The sequence below is a fragment of the Lactuca sativa genome, chromosome 3 (assembly GCF_002870075.4).
Source record: "Lactuca sativa cultivar Salinas chromosome 3, Lsat_Salinas_v11, whole genome shotgun sequence".
Taxonomy (NCBI): domain Eukaryota; kingdom Viridiplantae; phylum Streptophyta; class Magnoliopsida; order Asterales; family Asteraceae; genus Lactuca; species Lactuca sativa.
Genome location: NC_056625.2, coordinates 45,193,020 through 45,214,842, shown reverse-complemented (window position 1 = coordinate 45,214,842; position 21,823 = coordinate 45,193,020). Strand labels below are relative to the sequence as shown.

General features: G+C 43.1%; 1 protein-coding gene across 1 annotated transcript; it reads left to right on the top strand.

Annotated features, from left to right (window-relative positions):
* Positions 1-18,650: 18,650 nt before the first annotated feature.
* LOC111912356 (DEAD-box ATP-dependent RNA helicase 21) lies at positions 18,651-21,112 on the top strand. The gene has a single exon (XM_023908089.3). The coding sequence runs from the start codon at positions 18,812-18,814 to the stop codon at positions 20,966-20,968; it is 2,157 nt and encodes a 718-aa protein (XP_023763857.1). The 5' UTR covers positions 18,651-18,811; the 3' UTR covers positions 20,969-21,112.
* Positions 21,113-21,823: the final 711 nt, after the last annotated feature.

Genomic DNA, 21,823 nt, shown 5'->3' with positions numbered 1-21,823 from the left:
TTATGTCATTCTTTAATTGTTGGTTCACACGTGTTCTTTATCAGGTTGGCTGTCCACCAGGGCTAACAGGTGTAATCCACCGCTTCTTTCAGGAAGTGATACGTGTTTTGTCCACGTCTCACCCACCACCCATTCGTGTCACACTCATGATCGGGTTACCACAAGGTTACCAACTCCACCGCTTTGACTACCTATTCTCGATTCTTCTTCACCTTCTCACCACCGCCTAAATCTCCCACTTATGTCTTTCGATTTCGTCTGCAACATCACCAACGAACCTCTCTCTAAATGCATCTACATCGAAGAAGAATCAATGCTTCAGACTTCAGACAACCATCGTAGAATTAAGCCGGCTCGACGGACTTTTTACGCATTAGCGACCATTGTATCAGATCCAACAGTCGCGATTTCCGACATCGTTTCTCCATTGATGGGATAAGAAAGAGAATAGAGAGATCTATTTGCCCGAATACACTTATTATTCTCGGCAAACTCTCCTGTAAACCCTAATTTGGTCCAAGTTCAGAAATTTTGAAGAAAGATGGGGAAGAAACAACAAAGCAAAGACCAGATGTACCTTACAAAGACAGAGTGGGCCACCGAGTGGGGTGGTGCCAAGTCCAAAGAGCTCCGCACACCTTTTAAATGTCTTCCCTTCTATTGTTGCGCATACTCACGTTCTTCATCTTTCTCTTTTAGTTCAAATTTCTGAAATTCTATCTTTATGTATGCTTCCTCTACATATGCGAGTTGAAGATTGACTACATCACTTTCGTGAAATTTGCAGCCTTATATTTACTCCATTCGAAGACGCAGTGTGCACTGAGGATGGAAGCGTTTTCGATATGATGTGAGTGTTAATTATTTCAGTGGTTCAGTAATTGCCTTTGAGGATTTCTGATTCGTTGATATCACTAGTTTTAGGTAATTCCATCTTCTAAGATACATGTAAACATGTTAGAATATATTGCTCTATTTTTGTAGGGATTAAATTAAGTCAACTACAGAGTGATTACCGTTAGGTAATTCCATCTTATATTTGACTTACATCCATAGTTACATTCATGCCCCTTTGTTTTGTTTAGTTTTAGAACAAAGCTCTGAATCATGAACTTTCTATTTTTTTTATCGGATGACAACAGGCATAGGCATGCCTAGGGGATTGTTACAGAGTGATAAACATGTTAGAATATATTGCTCTATTTTTGTAGGGATTAAATTAAGTCAACTACAGAGTAATTACCGTTAGATAATTCCATCTTATATTTGACTTACATCCATAGTTACATTCACGCCCCTTTGTTTTGTTTGGTTTTAGAACAAAGCTCTGAATCATGAACTTTCTATTTTTTTTATCGGATGACAACAGGCATAGGCATGCCCAGGGGATTGTTACAGAGTGATACACATGGTTAAAGATCAACAATTTTCAAATCTGCAAAACCAGCAGCCTTTGATGCATCTGCTGATTCCGGTGTTTTGCTGCTATTGTAGTCGCACCCCAGGTGTTTGTTAAAATGCCAAGGTTCTTTTTTATTTTTTATTTTTTTTGGTGTATGTCCCGGCCAAAACATATGCTTAACCGTGTACAAAGAACTTCATTTCACCACTTCAAGGATTCATCTCAAAACACATTAAGTTATTTCAATAGAAGTTGCGGTATTTCCTTTTTACAGTCAAAAGTTACTACTGTCAACTTCATGCTCATCATTGTAGTCAATTGATAGATTCAAAATCATCATGTGGATCTTTTCTCTTTTACAAGGGTGGCAATTAATACATTATGTTTAAAAAACCCAACGTATATTTACAATGGCAAAATCTAATCTTAAATCCATACATATTTTGGATTGTGATGGTCAATAAGTAGTGTTACCTTATTTAGTTAAGGTGAGTGGTGCCAATTAATGTTTTTGTTGTTGATTATTTGTTGTTTTTGCTCAATTGGTGTGAGTCCATCCCCACCCTCTGTTTGTATTTCAAAATCTGAATTAACTTGCTTCCTCTTCAGATTGCGTCAGCTATTGCTACATATGTAATGGACGCTCATTGTTGTATGAAATGGTGTTACATGAGGCTGAGAAGAGAAATATGACGAAACGTGGTGGTGGGAATAGCATAACTAAGAGTAAGATGCTGAGAATTTTGGAATTGGAGAACATGACTATCAGGTTAGTCATATTCTTTAAATTTACCATTTACTTAGACTTAATTTTTTTTGGCATCTCAGGTGTTAGATTAAATGCCTGAACACAAACAAATATTAGTACAGTTACTAAATCAGTATATTTTATTATTTAGGTGTACTTTGGATGAAGGTGAACATATTTTACAATGCCCACAATGTTCCTTAGATTGAACGGTGAGGTTTCCCCCATTAGCTCTTAACTCTTTACGAATTTACCCTTCCATGCCCAATGGATGGAATTTAATTCCGTCCAAATCCTTCAATTTCCATGTTTGATGGATTTCTCCATTTTTTGGACAGGGTGGAAGGAATTCAATTAATCTCTTCCTTTTTTATTAAGAACCAAGATACCCTCGCAACATATATTAAAATAAATATAATTACAGTGAATCAGTTGGAGGAAACTGTAATCATAATCCGTCATGCCTCGGTTAGGGTGGAATTGGAATGGACATGAATAATAAAATCTATTTTTTTTTTTGCTTTTTTTTAGTTTCACATATAATCCATTTTTTTATAAATATTTTTGCTTATTTCAATATATTTAATGAGGGTATTTTGGTCTTCTAATAAAAAAATGAAGTATGGAATCAAATTCCTTCCACCCTTCCTAGGAATGGTGAGATCCATCAAATACAAAATTTGAAAAAACTGAACTACCTTCCTGTAGCACCTGGTTCCTGGTATGTATTCTTGGTTATTAAATCTCCTTATATTGCATGATTAACCTTGGACTCGACGAGTTGAAGGACTAACTCGCCGAGTAGAAGCGGGACTAGACGCGGGATCTACTCAGTCTACTCGGCGAGTATGTCCGAGGGACTCGGCGAGTAGACCCTGTCTGGACTTAAACCCTAACCCGGGTGTTTGCACCCTATTTAAACGATCTAACCCAGCCTCCATTTCCCCTAGCACTCCCAGAGATCTGTAGAACGAAACCCTAGCCCCTTTGTGTCCTTGTGGGTGATTTTTAGCATTTTGAAGGTGGTTTGGAGCTTGGGAAAAGAAGGAGAAGGTTGAAGAGTGCAAGAAGGGAAGAAGATCCGGAATCTACTCTGTGAAGGGCTTCTATTCAGGTAGAAAAGTTCCTACCTTGATCTTTAGTTCATTGAGTCCCCTTTTTGTCCCTAAAAAGAGGTTTTAAGCCCTAAGAACCTAAATCTCTATGTGTCTATGGTTAATGATCTGCAAGGACTTCGGATTTGGACCTTTTGGTCATCCTAGTAGCATAAAGTCTTTGTGGTTGAGGTGTTTGAGGTCCCCATTGAGTATAGGACCCCTTGAAGAGCTTGGAATTGCATGTTTGAGCTAATAGGGCCATGCATGCACGTAAAGTTTGCAACTTTACGTGGTAAATGAGCCCTAGGACCTTGGATTTGTGGTTGTGAAGTGTTGCATGTCCCAGATCTGGCCTACTCAGGGAATGGGTCGAAGGACTCGGCGAGTCCCAAAGTGGAACTCGGCGAGTTCTATGAAGATGGTCGTCGACTCGGCGAGTTTGAAGAACAACTCGGCGAGTACTATGAAGATTGCCTCGAGCTTGCCGAGTAGTTCCTCAAACTCAGCGAGTCATATGAACATCCACAGATCACGAGGGGTTTAAGCATCGAAGGCTCAACCCTTCGTACATGTGCGCGGAATTAACTGTGTAGCGTAGTCCCGAAACCCAAACCCTTGTATGGGGTGTTTTAGTGTGGATTGAAAGCGAGCAGGGGATCTGCTCGAGGAACTCGGCGAGTTGCTCGAGGAACTCGGCGAGTTGGGACTTGAGTCGGCCCCATAGTCCCGGGTAGCAAGTCAGGGGTGACTCAGTGAGTGGGGGAGGGACCTGGTGAGTGGGACCGGATCAGTGAGGGATGGACTCGGCGAGTCCAGTCAACTGGAAGTTGACTTTGACCTGGACTTGACTTGGTAAGGGGTAAAAAGGGTCATTTTACCCTAAGAATATCTAGCGGTGGTTGACTAATTGTTTTGTGGGAATTATAGTCGGGGGACGTCCGGAGCAGCAGCAGCAACAGCAGCAGTAGACAGTCAATTCCCACACAGACCAACAGCCTTTTCGAGGTGAGTTGCCTTCCAGTAGCGGTGGGTCTACGGCCACAATGCCGGCCCACCAGTAGGAGTTGTATGTAGATGTTTGTCTCCATGATACTCATCTAGGGGTTACTACTACATGTGCTATGTTAATGTGCTAATATGATATGATTCTATGTGTTAGTAGTGGTAGGGGAGATAGTCCCCAAGATATCCAGTCGATAGGGACGAAGGGGTAGTTATACCCAGTCATGCTAGTTGGATTCTGATATTGTGATATGTGCTTTGTGGTAGTAGTAGAGGGGGAGAGATAGTCTCCAGTATCCGGTCGAGAGGACCGAAGGGGAGGCCAACACCCAGAAATGCTAGGCAGTATCCGGTCGAGAGGACCGAAGGGGAGGCCAGCACCCAGATATGCTAGGCAGTATCCGGTCGAGAGGACCGAAGGGGAGGCCAGCACCCAGATATGCTTGGCAATACCCGGTCGAGAGGACCGAAAGGGTAGGTCAGGCACCCGGATATGCCTGACAATATATGTGTGTTATGTGGTTATTATGGTATGTGGTACGGTGGGGGAACTCACTAAGCTTTGTGCTTACGTTTTCCAGTTGTTGTTTCAGGTACCTCTCTAGTCAAGGGGAAGGAGCCGGCACGGTAGCAGTATGTCACACACACTCTTGTTTCCGCAGTTATTAGCTTACTCTGGGATTGACACTCTGACATTTTGGTTGTTTGGTTTTCAATTTTCTTTTCGATGTGAAATGGTTTAATCAAACAATGTTTTAACTATTAATGTTTTTTTTATGTAATGTGTTATAACAAAAATTTTGGACGTGAAATTTGGGTCGTTACAAGTTGGTATCAGAGCCCTGGTTTGAGGGATTCGGACACACCTTCGGGGTGTCTGAACTCAAATCGAGGGATTAAAAGATTTTCTAAATAAAAATATTTTCTAAAAATTGATAAAAGAGTTTTGAGAAAGAACGAAGTGTGTGATGTGCGCGACCGGCCGAGCTCAAGTAAGTATTCCCCAAAGTACGCATACAAGTTTATGTTATGTTTATCAGCTTTTGTAGAACAACATGCTAGAATAGGACTAAGGATCTAGGAGTGATGTCTTATGTGCCTGCTTTATGTGTCTCAGCTGTATGAGAATTGCATGCTAGTATTGAGTAGACAGCAAGTAGGATAGCCTGTTTAGGTTATGCCTGATGGTATGAGCTTAACATTGCATGCTAGTACAGTTCCTGAGTTGAATGAGATTGTTCCCTTGGCTTGAATGCTGCTTGCTTTGTGCTTTGTGGGACCCTGAGTGGTGGGAGTTATCCATTAGGTGAATACGTCACGTCACATGTGACCAGGGTTGAATAATCTTAGAGTGTTGGATTTAGCCCTATTGCGCAACTCTCGTTTGAGTCTAACCGTTGTAGGGGTGAGCCTGTCACTCGAAGGATTATCCGAGCCTCACCACATGTGATGGTGTTCAGGTAATGGTTAATTGGCACTACTAAGAGGCCTTCAGCAGCTGAGAACCTGGTAGGGTGGAGTCTGAGATTTTCCTAGGGCAAGCCTAGGATGAGTATAGTAGTGATCAGCCGTAGTGGAAGGGATTTGGTGGAGTCGAGGCAGTCCTTGAAGAAGGTACGGATAGATGTGGAAGGTAGTATGGGCCCGTACTACTGAAAGCAGAGGATCCGCACCCAAACCAAGGGAGGCCAAGATCAGACCAAGGAACTTGTCAGTAGTTGAGATCCCTCAGGAAGTATCAGTATCACTAATGTGTGTTATTATGTATTGCAGAATGGCGGTACTTCGATCGAGGCCGATAGATGGCGGTTTAAGAGAGGGGTCAGGTTCGGGATCAGGTTCCGAGCAGGTAGATGAGGGACTACGCGAGTTCATCGCATCAGAGATCACCAGGGGTATCCTTGAGTCGACTCCCATTATCTTCGGGTCGATCAAGGAAGGGATCATCGAGTTGATGGAGGATCGCCTCAGGGCGTTCAGGAGCGACATGGCATCTGGCCAGTCGGGTCCTCGCACAATGTCCTTTAAGGACTTCAGGGGCAGTGGTGCGCCAGATTTCCACGGGGTAAAAGACCCTATTGCTGCCAGGCGATGGATTGCAGACATCGAGTCTGCATAGTTGACTAGCTTCTGCCCCGAGGGGTCGAAGGTGAGGTATGCAGCAGGGTGCTTGCGAGACCGAGCTCGTGATTGGTGGGAGTCAGTGGGTGACTCGTTGGGAGCCTCAGCTATCGAGGCTATGACCTGGTCGGACTTTGTGACCAAGTTCAGGGCAGAGTTTGCGCCGACTGTCGAGCTTCAGCAGCTAGCCAAGAAGTTTCTAGACATGAGACAGACGACGGAGACTGTGGCGGAGATCATCGCCAAGTTCCGGGAGAGGGCCTTGTTGGTTCCCCAGTATGCTGGTGACGAGGATATGAGGAGGACCCGTTATCATGATATGCTACGATCTGACATCCGGTAGCATGTTAGCTTTTCGGCTTGCCCTACCCTGGACTCCATGATTGCCAGGGCGAGGGAGAGGGAGATAGATTTGGAACACATCCGGAAACGGAAGGCAGAAGAGGGTCAGTCAGGAGGGGCTTCAGGGAAGAAGCCCAAGGGACTAGATGCGGGGCCGAAAGGCCAACAGGGACGGGAACGCTGCAGGAAATGCGGCAAGGCACACAAGGGGGCGTGCAGGTTGGGATCATCAGGCTGCTACAAGTGTGGAAAGTCTGGGTACTTTAGCAGGGATTGCACTGCTCCTGCTCCACTGCAACCAGAGGGGCCACAAGAAGGCCAATTGCCCCCAGTTGACAGTTTCAGCACCGGTGAAGACGCCAACTCCAGCGACCCTGCGGATCACGGATGGCCGGCAGTGCAAGGCAGAGGCTCCAGTGGTGAGGAGCCGAGCGTTTCAGCTGACTACCGAGGAGGCACGCGCTGCACCCGATGTGGTGACGGGTATGATTATTTCCCTCTCTTATATTTTTATAACGTTATGATGTTGATATGCGCTCCGTATGTATATGTATACACTAGGATCGTTCCATGTGAACGACATACCAATTCAGGTGTTGTTCGACTCAGGTGCATCCCGATCATTTGTTTCCCTTGCGCTTAGCAAGAAGTTTCAGGAGTCTTCGGGCGAGTTAGATTTCCCTTTAGAGGTAGAGATTGTTGATGATCGATCGGTGCGGGCATCGATGGTATTTCGAGATTGCGTATTGCGTTTGTTCGAGGAGCATTACTTGGTAGACTTGGTTCCCATTCCGCTGCGTGGGAACAAGGTGATTATAGGCATGGATTGGTTGATCCCTAATGGGGCAGTGATAGATTGCGCGCAACAGCTAGTGCGAGTCAGGACCCCAGGAAGAGGAGAGTTAGTGATTCATGGCAAGAGGCCACATGGCGGACCCACTGTATGTTCAGCAGCGAGGGCTAGGCGCTATCTTTAGCAGGGATGCACAGGATACGTCGCGTATGTGATGGATACCCAGGAGGCGGGTAAGACGACAGTGAGCGAGGTTCCGGTGGTTCGAGATTTTGCAGATGTTTTCCCGGAGGAGCTTTCTGGGATACCTCCGGAGCGACAGGTGGAGTTCAGGATTGACCTCGTTCCTGGTGCGACTCCGATAGCCAAGGCACCGTATCGGTTGGCTCCTCCCGAGATGGAGGAGTTGTCTACGCAGCTGCAGGAGCTGCTAGACAAGGGATTTATTTGTACGAGTAGTTCACCCTGGGGAGCCCCGATCCTGTTTGTGAAGAAGAAGGATGGGTCGCACCGGATGTGCATAGACTATCGGGAGCTGAATAAGGTAACGGTGAAGAACTGTTACCCACTCCCGAGGATTGATGATCTCTTTGACCAGCTTCAGAGAGCATCTTGGTTTTACAAGATCGATTTGCGTTCGGGATACCATCAGATGAGGGTCAGGGAGGAGGATGCGCCGAAGACCGCGTTTCGGACGCGCTATGGCCACTATGAGTTCGTGGTGATGCCGTTTGGGCTCACCAATGCTCCTGCCGCGTTCATGGACCTCATGAACCGCGTATGCAGACCGATGTTGGATCGGTCTGTGATAGTCTTTATCGATGACATCTTGGTTTATTCCAAGACCCAGGAGGAGCATGAGGAGCATCTGAGAGAGGTGTTGGTGACCCTGAGGAGGGAGAGCTTGTATGCCAAGTTCTCCAAGTGTGAGTTTTGGTTGCGCGAGGTGCAATTTCTCGGACACCTCATCAACCAGAACGGGATTCTAGTCAATCCGGCCAAGGTCGAGGGTGTGATGAGATGGGAGGTTCCGAAGTCTCCATCTGAGATTCGGAGTTTCCTAGGACTAGCAGGCTACTATCGGAGGTTTATTCAGGATTTCTCCAAGATAGTCGTACCCCTGACGTGGCTGACGAAGAAAGCCGTGATCTTTCGGTGGGGACCCGAACAACATGCTGCATTTGAGACACTGAGACAGAGATTGTGCGAGGCGCCGATCTTAGCCCTGCTAGAAGGCGTAGAGGATTTTGTGGTTTATTGTGACGCGTCCATTTCAGGGTTGGGCGCAGTATTGATGCAGAGGGGGCATGTCATTGCCTACGCCTCGAGGCAGCTCAAGCCTCACGAGGCGAACTACCCGACGCATGATTTGGAGTTGGGGGCGGTTGTTTTTGCCCTTAAGATTTGGCGACATTACCTCTACGGGGTTCAATGTACCATTTACACGGAATACAATAGTTTGAGGTACCTCATGGATCAGCCGAATCTGAACATGAGGCAGCATCGATGGTTGGACGTGGTGAAGGATTATGATTGCGAGATCCTCTACCACCCGGGGAAGGCCAATGTGGTGGCCGATGCGCTTAGCCGTAAGGCGGCGCCGATCAGGGACGTATGCATGAGGATGACCGTGGTGACTCCCCTGTTGGAGTGAATTCGGGAGGCTCAACAGGAGGCTATAAAGGAGGAGCATCGGAAGAGCGAGCGTGTGGTGGGTCAGGTTTCCTCCTTCGATTATGATAGCCGAGGACTATTGACGCTACACCGTAGGGTGTGGGTGCCGTATCACGGAGGCGTGCGCCAGATTTTGATGGAAGAGGCGCACAAGTCCCGATTCTCTATTCATCCCGGGGCGACAAAGATGTATAGGGATCTTCGTCTAGATTATTGGTGGCCCTGCATGAAGCGGGATGTGGCATGGTACGTTGAGCGGTGCTTGACCTGCAGGAAGGTCAAGGCCGAACATCAGGGACCGCATGGCAAGATGCAGCCGTTGGATATTCCACTGTGGAAATGGGAAGATATCACGATGGATTTTATCACGAAACTTCCCAGGACCACGCGTGGAGTGGATTCGATTTGGGTCATCGTGGATCGATTGACCAAGAGTGCTCACTTTATCCCGATTCATGAGAGCATATCGACCGAGAAATTGGCTGACATCTATATCAGGGAAATCGTGGCGCGGCACGGGATGCCAGTATCGGTTATCTCGGACAGGGATGTGCGTTTTACTTCCATATTTTGGAAGAGATTTCATGAAAAGTTGGGCACTCGTTTGCATTTTAGCACCGCCTTTCACCCGCAGACGGATGGTCAGAGCGAGCGGACCATCCAGACCTTGGAGGATATGTTGCGGGCGGGCATGTTAGACTTCGGTGGTAGCCGGGATACCTATCTTCCCTTGGCCGAGTTCTCCTACAACAACAGCTACCACGCGAGTATCGACCGCCCTCCATTCGAGATGTTGTATGGACGGAGGTGCAGGACCCCGATATGCTGGGGTGAAGTTGGCCAGAGAGTCATGGGGAGCACCGAAGTGGTGCTCAAGACGACTGAGAAAATCCAGCAGGTTCGGAGCAGGCTTCAGACTGCTCAGAGTCGACAGAAGAGTTACGCCGACAAGCGTCGATCCGACTTGGAGTTCCAATTCGGGGATATGGTTCTCCTGAAGGTGTCGCCTTGGAAAGGCGTCATTCGATTCAGGAAGCGGGGCAAGTTGGGCCCGAGATTCATCGGACCATTCAGGGTTGTAGCCCGGGTGGGCAAGGTGGCGTATAGACTGGATCTGCCAGTCGAGCTTAGCCAGATCCACAACACTTTCCATGTTTCTCAGCTGCGGAAGTGCCTAGTGGATGATTCAGCAGTAGTGCCTTTAGAGGATATTCAGGTTGATGACAGCCTGAACTACATTGAGCGCCCAGTCGCAATCCTCGACCGAAAGTCGAAGGATTTGAGAAACAAGAGGATGGAGCTAGTGAAGGTGCAATGGCAGCACCTCAAGGGTTCGGAATGGACTTGGGAGCTGGTGGACGAGATGATGGAGCATTATCCCGAGCTGTTTCAGGATCGAGCAACAGACTTCGAGGACGAAGTCTAAAATAAGTGGGGGAGATTTGTAGCACCTGGTTCCTGGTATGTATTCTTGGTTATTAAATCTCCTTATATTGCATAATTAACCTTGGACTCGGCAAGTTGAAGGACTAACTCGCCGAGTAGAAGCGGGACTAGACGCGGGATCTGCTCGGTCTACTCGGCGAGTAGACCCTGTCTGGACTTAAACCCTAACCCGGGTGTTTGCACCCTATTTAAACGATCTAACCCAGCCTCCATTTCCCCTAGCACTCCCAGAGATCTGTAGAACGAAACCCTAGCCCCTTTTGTGTCCTTGTGGGTGATTTTTAGCATTTTGAAGGTGGTTTGGAGCTTGGGAAAAGAAGGAGAAGGTTGAAGAGTGCAAGAAAGGAAGAAGATCCGGAATCTACTCTGTGAAGGGCTTCTATTCAGGTAGAAAAGTTCCTACCTTGATCTTTAGTTCATTGAGTCCCCTTTTTGTCCTTAAAAAAGAGGTTTTAAGCCCTAAGAACCTAAATCTCTATGTGTCTATGGTTAATGATCTGCAAGGACTTCGGATTTGGACCTTTTGGTCATCCTAGTAGCATAAAGTCTCTGTGGTTGAGGTGTTTGAGGTCCCCATTGAGTATAGGACCCCTTGAAGAGCTTGGAATTGCATGTTTGAGCTCATAGGGCCATACATGCACGTAAATTTTGCAACTTTACGTGGTAAATGAGCCCTAGGACCTTGGATCTGTGGTTGTGAAGTGCATGTCCCAGATCTGGCCTACTCAGGGAATGGGTCGAAGGAATCGGCGAGTCCCAAAGTGGAACTCGGCGAGTTCTATGAAGATTGCCTGGAGCGCGCCGAGTAGTTCCTCAAACTCGGTGAGTCATATGAACATCCACAGATCACGAGGGGTTTAAGCATCGAAGGCTCAACCCTTCGTACCTGTGCGCGGAATTAGCTGTGTAGCGTAGTCCCGAAACCCAAACCCTTGTATGGGGTGTTCTAGTGTGGATTGAAAGCGAGCAGGGGATCTGCTCGAGGAACTCGGCGAGTTGCTCGAGGAACTCGGCGAGTTGGGACTCGAGTCGGCCCCATAGTCCCGAGTAGCAAGTCAGGGGTGACTCAGTGAGTGGGGGAGGGACCTGGTGAGTGGGACCGGATCAGTGAGGGATGGACTCGGCGAGTCCAGTCAACTGGAAGTTGACTTTGACCTGGACTTGACTTGGTAAGGGGTAAAAAGGGTCATTTTACCCTAAGAACATCTAGCGGTGGTTGACTAATCGTTTTGTGGGAATTATAGCCGGGGGACGTCCGGAGCAACAACAGTTGTGACATCCCCAATTTCACGGCCAGAAAACACCGATTTGTTTATGCTTTGTTTTTAAAATCAGAGTAATCGCTTAAAGAAAACTATTGCCGAATTTGTTCCCAAAAACAAAAATATGATAACCATTTATCCAAACATTTCTCAAAGAGAATGTATTTTCATTAAATAATAAAACCTTGGGATGTCATATTCGATACAGACCAAAAGCATAAACAATATAAAATAAACTTTACAATAGTTATTTAACTACTGATCTATAATCCAAAATCTCTCGTCAAGTCCACCAACTTATACCCTTGTGCCATTACCTGTAATGAAAAGAAAACTGAGTGGGTCAGACTTGGGAGCCTGATGAGCATATAGGGTTTTCAACCCACAATAATATAATTATTACATTTAATCAGCAAACAATCAACCCAATTACCCATCCCCATTATCTTCTTATGGTTTTACCCTAAGAACCAACTATCCTTCATTCGTTTATTCGTAAGGAATTGGCACGAATTCCATTGCTGCCAAAGTTTATTTATCAAGTACTAAATCCATAGTTATCAGGCGCTAACTCCATAGTCACCAAGGTTCACTTAACAAGCGCTAACTCCATAGTCGCCAAGGTTTACTCAACAAACGTTAACTCCATAGTCGCCAAGGTTTACTCAACAAGCGCTAACTCCATAGTCGCCAAGGTTCATCAAATAGGCACGAAGTCACATCGTCGCCAAGGTTTATACAATAGGCGCTAACTCCATAGTCACCAACTATTCCATCTACCTATGTTCTACCCAACAATTTTGTAGATATAAATACTTACACAGTTTAAATCATTTAACACCTGTATAAAACTCCAATTTCCATGCCCATCTCAAATAGACAAATAATATATAAACACATAGCACGTATTTCATAGCAAATACTTCATATTTATGTGTTAGAAGAAAGTAACTACACACTCACACATATATAAACAATATACTTAATACACTCAAACCATACTTGTATTATTATTGTGTTTATGAAATATATTATACACTCACTTGATCAGAAGATGATCGGACAGCACTACAACTTGCAGAAGTAGTAATCCTCAGCAGATCTGGAAGATCTCTACAAAAATCAAACTTCTCGCGGGCAGAGCTTCGGCTTGGGAATCGTACTTCTCGGGATCTTCGGGATCTCGGGACTTGTTTCGGGGCTCGAGAATATTACCGGGGCTTCGGGGTACTTCTGGCACGCAAAACGATGCAAAACGGGAGAGAGAAGAGAGAAAAAAGAGCAATTGAGTCGGCTGCCCTCGCATTCTATTTATAGGAGGTTGGAGCCTCGGAGTACGTGGGACGTACTGGTCCGAAATCGTCATTGCGTTCGTCATCCGAAGAACTCGAGTGCGAAGGTCGTCATGCTTCGCTGTACGCGGGGTGTACAACAGTACGCTGGGCGTACTTCGGATATGCCCGGTGACTCCCCCTTCGGATAATACCGGGATTTAATAATTAAATTTAATTATTAATTATTTAATAAACTTCGAAAATTCATATCTTCTTCATACGAACTCCGTTTTCGACGTTCTTTATATCCACGCGTAGGTGAGACTACGCTCTACAACTTTCGTTTAGACTTCGTCGACTAATTTTGACTTTATTTTTATTATTTATTTTTAGTAGGCCCGGACAGGAAAACTTCGTTATAAAATCATAACTTATTCGTTTGACGTCCATTCTCGCCTAACTTTTCATCGCTTCGATACCAACAACGAAATCTTCGATTCTCGTTTAGATTGTTTTGGCTAAAAACCGCTCGATCTCAAATCGAGTATTTCAGGCTGCATACCGCTAAGCCGAAAATCCGATAAATCATAACTTCTTCATACGAAGTCAGATTTGGACGTTCTTTATATGTACGAAATCCTTGTAACATATACTACAACTTAGTTAAGATTATCCATTCTAAATAATCTTTATCAAAAAGTTATTTTTGACGCTTACCGTTTCTAAATTGACTAGCCCTGATCTACGGGCGTTACAGCAGCAGCAGTAGACAGTCAATTCCCACACAGACCAATAGCCTTTTCGAGGTGAGTTGCCTTCCAGTAGCGGTGGGTCTACGGCCACAATGTCGGCCCACCAGTAGGAGTTGTATGTAGATGTTTGTCTCCGTGATACTCATCCAGGGGTTACTACTACCTGTGCTATGTTTATGTGCTAATATGATATGATTCTATGTGTTAGTAGTGGTAGGGGAGATAGTCCCCAAGATATCCGGTCGATAGGGCCGAAGGGGTAGTTATACCCAGTCATGCTAGTTGGATTATGATATTGTGATATGTGCTTTGTGGTAGTAGTAGAGGGGGATAGATAGTCTCCAGTATCCGGTCGAGAGGACCGAAGGGGAGGCCAGCACCCAGATATGCTAGGCAGTATCTGGTCGAGAGGACCGAAGGGGAGGCCAGCACCCAGATATGCTTGGCAATACCTGGTCGAGAGGACCGAAGGGGTAGGTCAGGCACCCAGATATGCCTGACAATATATGTGTGTTATGTGGTTATTATGGTATGTGGTACGGTGGGGGAACTCACTAAGCTTTGTGCTTACGTTTTTCAGTTGTTGTTTCAGGTACCTCTCTAGCCAAGGGGAAGGAGCCGACACGGTAGCAGCATGTCACACACACTCTTGTTTCCGCAGTTATTAGCTTACTCTGGGATTGACACTCTGACATTTTGGTTGTTTGGTTTTCAATTTGCTTTTCGATGTGAAATGGTTTAATCAAACAATGTTTTAACTATTAATGTTTTTTTTATGTAATGTGTTATAACAAAATTTTTGGACGTGAAATTTGGGTCGTTACACCTCCATTTGCCAACCAAACACACCATGGAATGAAATCACGAATTCCAGCTCTATCTTATTTCTTGGAAATCCACAAACCATATACACCCTTATTACCCATTAGTTTGTAGTTATTTTTTTACAACAATACAGTTTCTTATTCATGAGTTATTACATGTTACTGGCGGACCAAAATTAATCACATTTATTGCTAATATCGGTTTTAAAATGGATAATAATAATCTAATATAGTACCAGGGCCGGCCCTGATAAATCTTAGGCCCTGTGCGAACACAAAAAAAGGTTTCCTAAAAATATATTTATATAAAAAAATCCAAAATATTATATACTATGTTAGAAATGGAAAAGATTAAACAAAAAAAAGGCCCTAGGTAGTAGGAATCGAACTATGGTAATTGGTAAGGCCCCATAAAAGCTTATGCCCTCTCACCAATTTGTTTAATACGAGACACTTAAGAAACTGCCAATTAATATATTTATATACATACTCATTACTACAAAACAAAAAATAGGTTGAGATATGTAGCCCAAAAGAGTCGAACACGGGTGGTTGAATACTACGTGACGCGTCCTTAACTAACTGCCCTTCAATAATTTTGGTCTTAAACTTCAATGATATTATATATAATATAATCACGCTATGTAAACAAGATTTCTTGATCCTAATGCATCTTTTGTATTTATATTCCAGAGGGCAAGAAATGAAATATTTGCTTTGTATGGACTCAGAGTTTTCACCATTTCCCATATACATATGGTGGTTGTCGAGGCCAACACAAATAATAACCATAAATATTACACACTAAAATAGTGTATAGTGGTAAAGGGATCGAATCCACGGAGATTGGTTCAATTTATAACTCTATGAAAAATCTCTTTGTATAAATACTTGTAAAATGATAATAAAAATAAAATGGGGGGGTTTTGGTGTTTTGAAATACTTGAAACAAACTAGAATTAACTATGATTTAAATAGACAAATGCAACAAAAATAAGAGTTTGATGTAAAATCAATAAGGGAGAGATGGTTGACTTAAAGTTTCCTCACTTTGACTTTTGATGAACATATCATTAGAATCCAATGGTGCAATACTTTGATTTAAATCCTTAATTTGGCTATAGTAATCCAAGGAGCTTGAGATTACCTAGACTTTTCTTAATTGTTGAAATGGCTAGAGAAGCTCATAACAATTTCCTTAGTCAAAGTCACTAATTCCAAATAGCATGTAATTAGTGAAAGTCAACTAGCATTAAGAACCAAAAAGTCACCAAATCCAAGAGGGGTCAAATGCTTTCACCACCATGTTGGAGGAAATGTTTTTATGATTGTGTGAAGCAAAAACAATACAAAAATCATTTGTTGCTTGCTAATTTGAGGATCCTTTACTTAATCAAGAAATTAGCCAACTAATCACCACAAACACATTTAAACTCATGAACTAAAACATACAAGTAGTGATAAGATGTTAAAACACAAAACATTCCCATAAAGATTTAAGAACATGTTCATGAATTCTTCAACATTCAACAAAAGTTCAAAGGATTAACCAAAAGTCAACCAAGATTAGTTTAGCCAAGCATGGCTAAACCCAAAGAAACAAAGTTAGAGAAAATTGTACCAAACATTAAGCAATAATCAAGAGGTAAAAATATGATGTTCTTCAAGTGTTCTTGGCCTTCAAAAATCTTCAAAACTCCAGAGAGAATCTCCAAAAATCGGATGTCCAAGAGTCTCCAAAAGATGGGCACCAACCTTCCTCAAATAGCCTTCCAAATGGATTTCCGAAATTACCCCTGCAGAACCTTGCGCGACCCGCGTGCTGCTGCGCGGGTGGGTTGCGCGGGTGGTGCCTGACATGGGCTTCTTTGAGATTTTGGGCCTCCAAAGCATATCCCACTAGCCCAGATCGAATCCAATCACCTCCTAGCCCATTTTCTTCAAGTTTTTCTTCATTTTAAGCCCAATTTGACCTCTCCACATCCTCCAAAGCTCGTGCACTCTCTCGATTAAAAATCTACGTATGCCCGCATCTTGCAAATTTAAAGTTTATTTCTCTCCAAACCTTCAAATAACCATCAAGCTCGCTCCATGCACCATCTCCACAATCACCAAGCCTAACATCCTTTTTGCCTATCAAATCTCATCGCTTCCCATACTCCCGAACACTCCCGCTCCGCTAGACCCGAAAACCTGCAATTATGCTCACAAGATTCGAAAGTACCCGAAATAGTCATAAAATAACAAAATGGAAAATATGCATGGAAATTATCTAAATTATGAATGAAATATGCTAAAATAAACTATAAAAAGAAGTAAACAAAACTAACTATCAACATACAAGATCAAACACAAACAGCTATGATATGCTAATCAAAACCAAATTGTAAATGTATTTAAGGATAACAGATTCTACTCTAGAATTGATTAGGGGTTATTATTGTTGCTTTCTTCCATGTTTCTCATTTTTGATGTTTGAACCTTCATTTGAATCCAATGCCTATTTCTTGTACGTTTAAATACTTTTAGACATTTATAATGATTTTTTTGTTTGTGCCGTGAACTCGATAAAAAGTCGTGGGAAAGTTGTGGGTCGTGAGGCTGTCATCAAAGAAGACATGACAGCTCTCAACATTTTGACTAGGATATTCACTTGTGGCTATTCTTGCTTCGTTTGAGCTGATTATATATCGAATCTTCATTTTAATTATTTTTCCATTCAAAGTTCAGGTGGGTTTTTCTTGAGGGAAGGTCTGTTGGACAGTGGTGGCTTAACAAGATTAGTAAAACCATGGATGAAGGTTCCACTTTTCATTGTGTTGGTTCTTGACAGTTGGCATGCATGCTCATTGGAGTATGTTGATTAACATTTTCAGTTGTTATTTTCCTATTTCTTTGGCTCTTTTGTAAATGATGAAAATCCAAAAAAATATATTCCAGAAGGGTAAAAGGGTCAAGTGAGAAAAGTGGCTGATTAGTTGGAGGAGTGAGAATATAAGAATAAATAGAGCATGGGGATTTTGTTAGTGGTCATTTTGTTATCTTGTGTGCATGATTGTGCTGGCTCCACACTCATGTGTGTGTGAGAGAGGGACGTTTTCCCTGATTATGTTCGTTTTTTTGCATTTGGTTATCAAGACATTCCTTCCTCCATTGTTATTGTGCCTCATTCACCGTTACATTGCTGCATCCCTAATTTGTTAATCCTTATAAGATAGTTTTATTAATTTAGTGATATAGAATTGGTATATGCTTAAGAAAGGTAGTTGGTTATTACAATGGTAGAAGAGTTCCTGTTTATCTTGCAATAGAACATATTTGATTATTATGCATTTGTAAATGTACGAATATACTATACACCTTCCGATCCCCGCAACGCGGGGAAACCTTTCTAGTTTCTAAAAATAAAATCCATTAAACCATATGTTATGGTCATCACGTGGTTATTATGGTTGAATTGGCGGTCCAAACTTAGTCATAATTGATAATACAATGTACATCACCTCCAAAAAAATACGGTATAAGATATGGTAACAATAACATGACTCAACTGGATAAATCAACCAATAACCATTTTCTTCTTCTTCCTCTCTCCTTCTTGGTCTCTCTGTCTTTTAATATAGTACGACATTTAGGGCGTGTTTGGCTTAGCTTTTAAAAGCTCAAAAGTTCTTTTCCAAAAAGTTACAAAAAGTCAGGATTTTCTGACTTTTCCGAAAAGTTGCTTTTCCTTGTATTAAAACTCAAAAAGTTACTAGTTTACCAAATATTTTTTTGTTTTTTTCTTTTTATAAAAAGAACTTTTGGCTGTGAAAAGCTAAACCAAATACTTAGTTATACTATTAATATAACATGTGAAATGACAATTTTACGGTCTTAAATTTGCCCTATGGCTTTACTTATTGATTCGACCATAGTAACCTACATATCATTCGATCAAATCCCCAATTCGGATTACGACGCCCAAACCCTAGTTTTTCATTCGCATCGATTCCCTTCTCTAACTCCTGCCCTGCAATCATCCAAGCGAAGCAATAAACCTTGAATATAATCATTCGAAGCTTCGATTAAATCATGAAGCGTTCTACCGATGACATTGGTGAGAAACTGCAGGCAAAGAAACCCGTATTTCTCACTAAAGCAGAGCGAGAACAATTAGCCCTCAAGCGCCGCCAAGATGAATTTGAAGAACAAAAGCGCCGATCCGAACAGCTTCTCCTCCAGAGCAACCCTAATTCTTCCTCCTCTAAACCCCCTCCGTCGTCTGATGACGCTTCCCGTAACCACCGTTCTTCTCGTGATTACGACCGTGACCGTGACCGTGATCGCCGGGACAGAGACAGAGATAGAGACAGGGATAGAGAACGGGAGAGGGAGAGGGAAAGGGAAAGAGAAAGGGAACGGGACTCTGAGCGGCGGAACCGCGATAGAGAACGTGATGAAGAGCACAAAGCTAGGGAAAAAGCTCGATTGGAGAAGCTTGCGGAGCGAGAGCGCGAAAAGGAGCTCGATGCTATCAAGGAGCAGTACTTGGGATCAAAGAAGCCTAAGAAAAGGGTTATTAAACCCAGCGAGAAGTTCCGTTTCTCCTTCGATTGGGAGAACACCGAGGACACTTCTCGTGATATGAACGTTCTCTATCAAAACCCTCACGAGGCTCGTCTTCTATTTGGAAGAGGCTTCCGCGCTGGTATGGATCGCAGAGAGCAGAAAAAGTTAGCAGCAAAGAATGAGAAAGAGTTGAGAGACGAGATTAGGAAGAAGGATGGGATTGAGGAAAGGCCAGAAGAGGCTGCTGCTCAGAGACTCAAGGAAGAGGCTGCTGACATGTACGATACATTTGACATGAGAGTGGATCGCCACTGGTCTGAGAAGAAACTAGAGGAAATGACAGAGAGAGATTGGAGGATCTTTAGGGAAGATTTCAACATATCTTACAAAGGTTCCAGAATTCCCAGGCCTATGAGGAGTTGGGTTGAAAGTAAACTGAGCAATGAGCTATTGAAAGCTGTTGAGAGGGCTGGTTACAAGACCCCATCTCCCATTCAAATGGCTGCCATTCCTCTTGGTCTCCAGCAAAGAGATGTCATTGGGGTTGCCGAGACTGGTTCAGGTAAAACAGCTGCTTTTGTTCTTCCTATGTTGACTTACATAACCAGACTCCCTCCTATAAGTGAAGAAAATGAGGCCGAAGGTCCTTATGCTGTTGTAATGGCACCTACAAGAGAACTTGCACAGCAAATTGAGGAAGAAACTGTCAAGTTCGCCCATTATTTAGGCATCAAAGTTGTTTCCATTGTTGGTGGGCAGTCAATTGAAGAGCAAGGATTCAAGATTAGACAAGGATGTGAAGTTGTCATCGCTACTCCTGGGCGTCTAATCGATTGCCTGGAGAGACGTTATGCTGTTCTAAACCAGTGTAACTATGTTGTTCTTGATGAGGCTGATCGTATGATCGACATGGGTTTTGAGCCCCAAGTTGTAGGTGTTCTGGACGCAATGCCATCAAGCAACTTCAAACCCGAGAATGAAGATGAAGAACTTGATGAGAAAAGAATCTACAGAACCACTTATATGTTCAGTGCCACCATGCCTCCAGCTGTAGAGAGGCTAGCCAGGAAATACTTAAGGAACCCAGTAGTGGTTACAATCGGAACTGCAGGAAAGGCAACTGATCTGATTACACAGCATGTTATCATGGTGAAGGAATCAGAGAAAATGCCTAGGCTACAAAAATTGCTAGATGAACTTGTGGATAAAACAGCCATTGTGTTTGTTAACACTAAAAAAACCGCTGACCATGTATCAAAGACACTGGAAAAGTCAGGCTACCGTGTGACAACTTTGCATGGTGGGAAGTCACAGGAGCAGAGGGAAATCAGTCTTGAGGGTTTTAGGACAAAAAGATTCAATGTGTTAGTTGCCACTGATGTTGCAGGGCGTGGGATTGATATCCCTGATGTGGCTTATGTGATAAACTATGATATGCCTAGCAACATTGAAATGTATACACATCGAATAGGGCGTACAGGTCGTGCTGGGAAGACGGGTATAGCTTCAACATTCTTGACTCTTCATGATACTGAAGTCTTTTATGATCTGAAGCAGATGCTGACACAGAGCAACAGTCCTGTTCCTCCTGAACTTGCTAGGCATGAGGCTTCAAAGTTTAAGCCTGGATCCATTCCTGATAGACCACCTAGAAGAAACGACACTGTTTTTGCTCATTGAGGTAATTATCATGTGCTGCATATAATCATGTTCTTTTACATTACAGATTAAATGTTGCCTTACACTGATAATTTTGAAGATGTTTAGCCTGGTATCTGTTTTTAATAACATGAGTTTTAATAGATGTTTTTATGGACTTGATAATTCATAATTGTGCTGGGTTCAGATATCATTTTGCAAAGTATGTTTGTTGATATGCATGAAGCTCTCCACATTGACACGATTGCCACATGCTTATTGACAAACCAAAAACTTGAAATTTGTTCCAGTTGAATCCATATATATATATATATACTTCCTTGTACATGAAATTCATCTGTCGATGCAATAAGAAGCTATCACTTGATTTTACACGTAAGTATTGCATTTGCACAAATGGATTGGTCCTACACTTGAACATTACACATCTCAAATAGTCAAGTAGTACTTAGGTACCAAGCTAGCAGCATTCCATGTATTAAGTTTGTTGGTGACATCACATTACATAATACATAGACTCGTCTTGGTATATTACACATTGACATTGCCAAAAGTTGAGGGTGTTACATATAAATATTATACTCATGTAATGTTTATGTACCCCTAAATATTCAACTGAACATCACTTTTCTATAGTAACATGCAAGTCCCACAACTAGCTAGTAATAATTTTTACCTTCCACACGATGAAAATCCATAACTGACTGTTTTTTATTCTCAACACCGAAAAATCAGTTTCGCTTCAGTTTGTATGCGTAACAACCTAACTGGACTGAAATTATAGATTATCTTCTACATAAAGTAAACAATATGAGAGCTGAACTAAAAAACAATATATACTAGTGCAATGGAAAACGTGGTACCTTGTAAATTTAC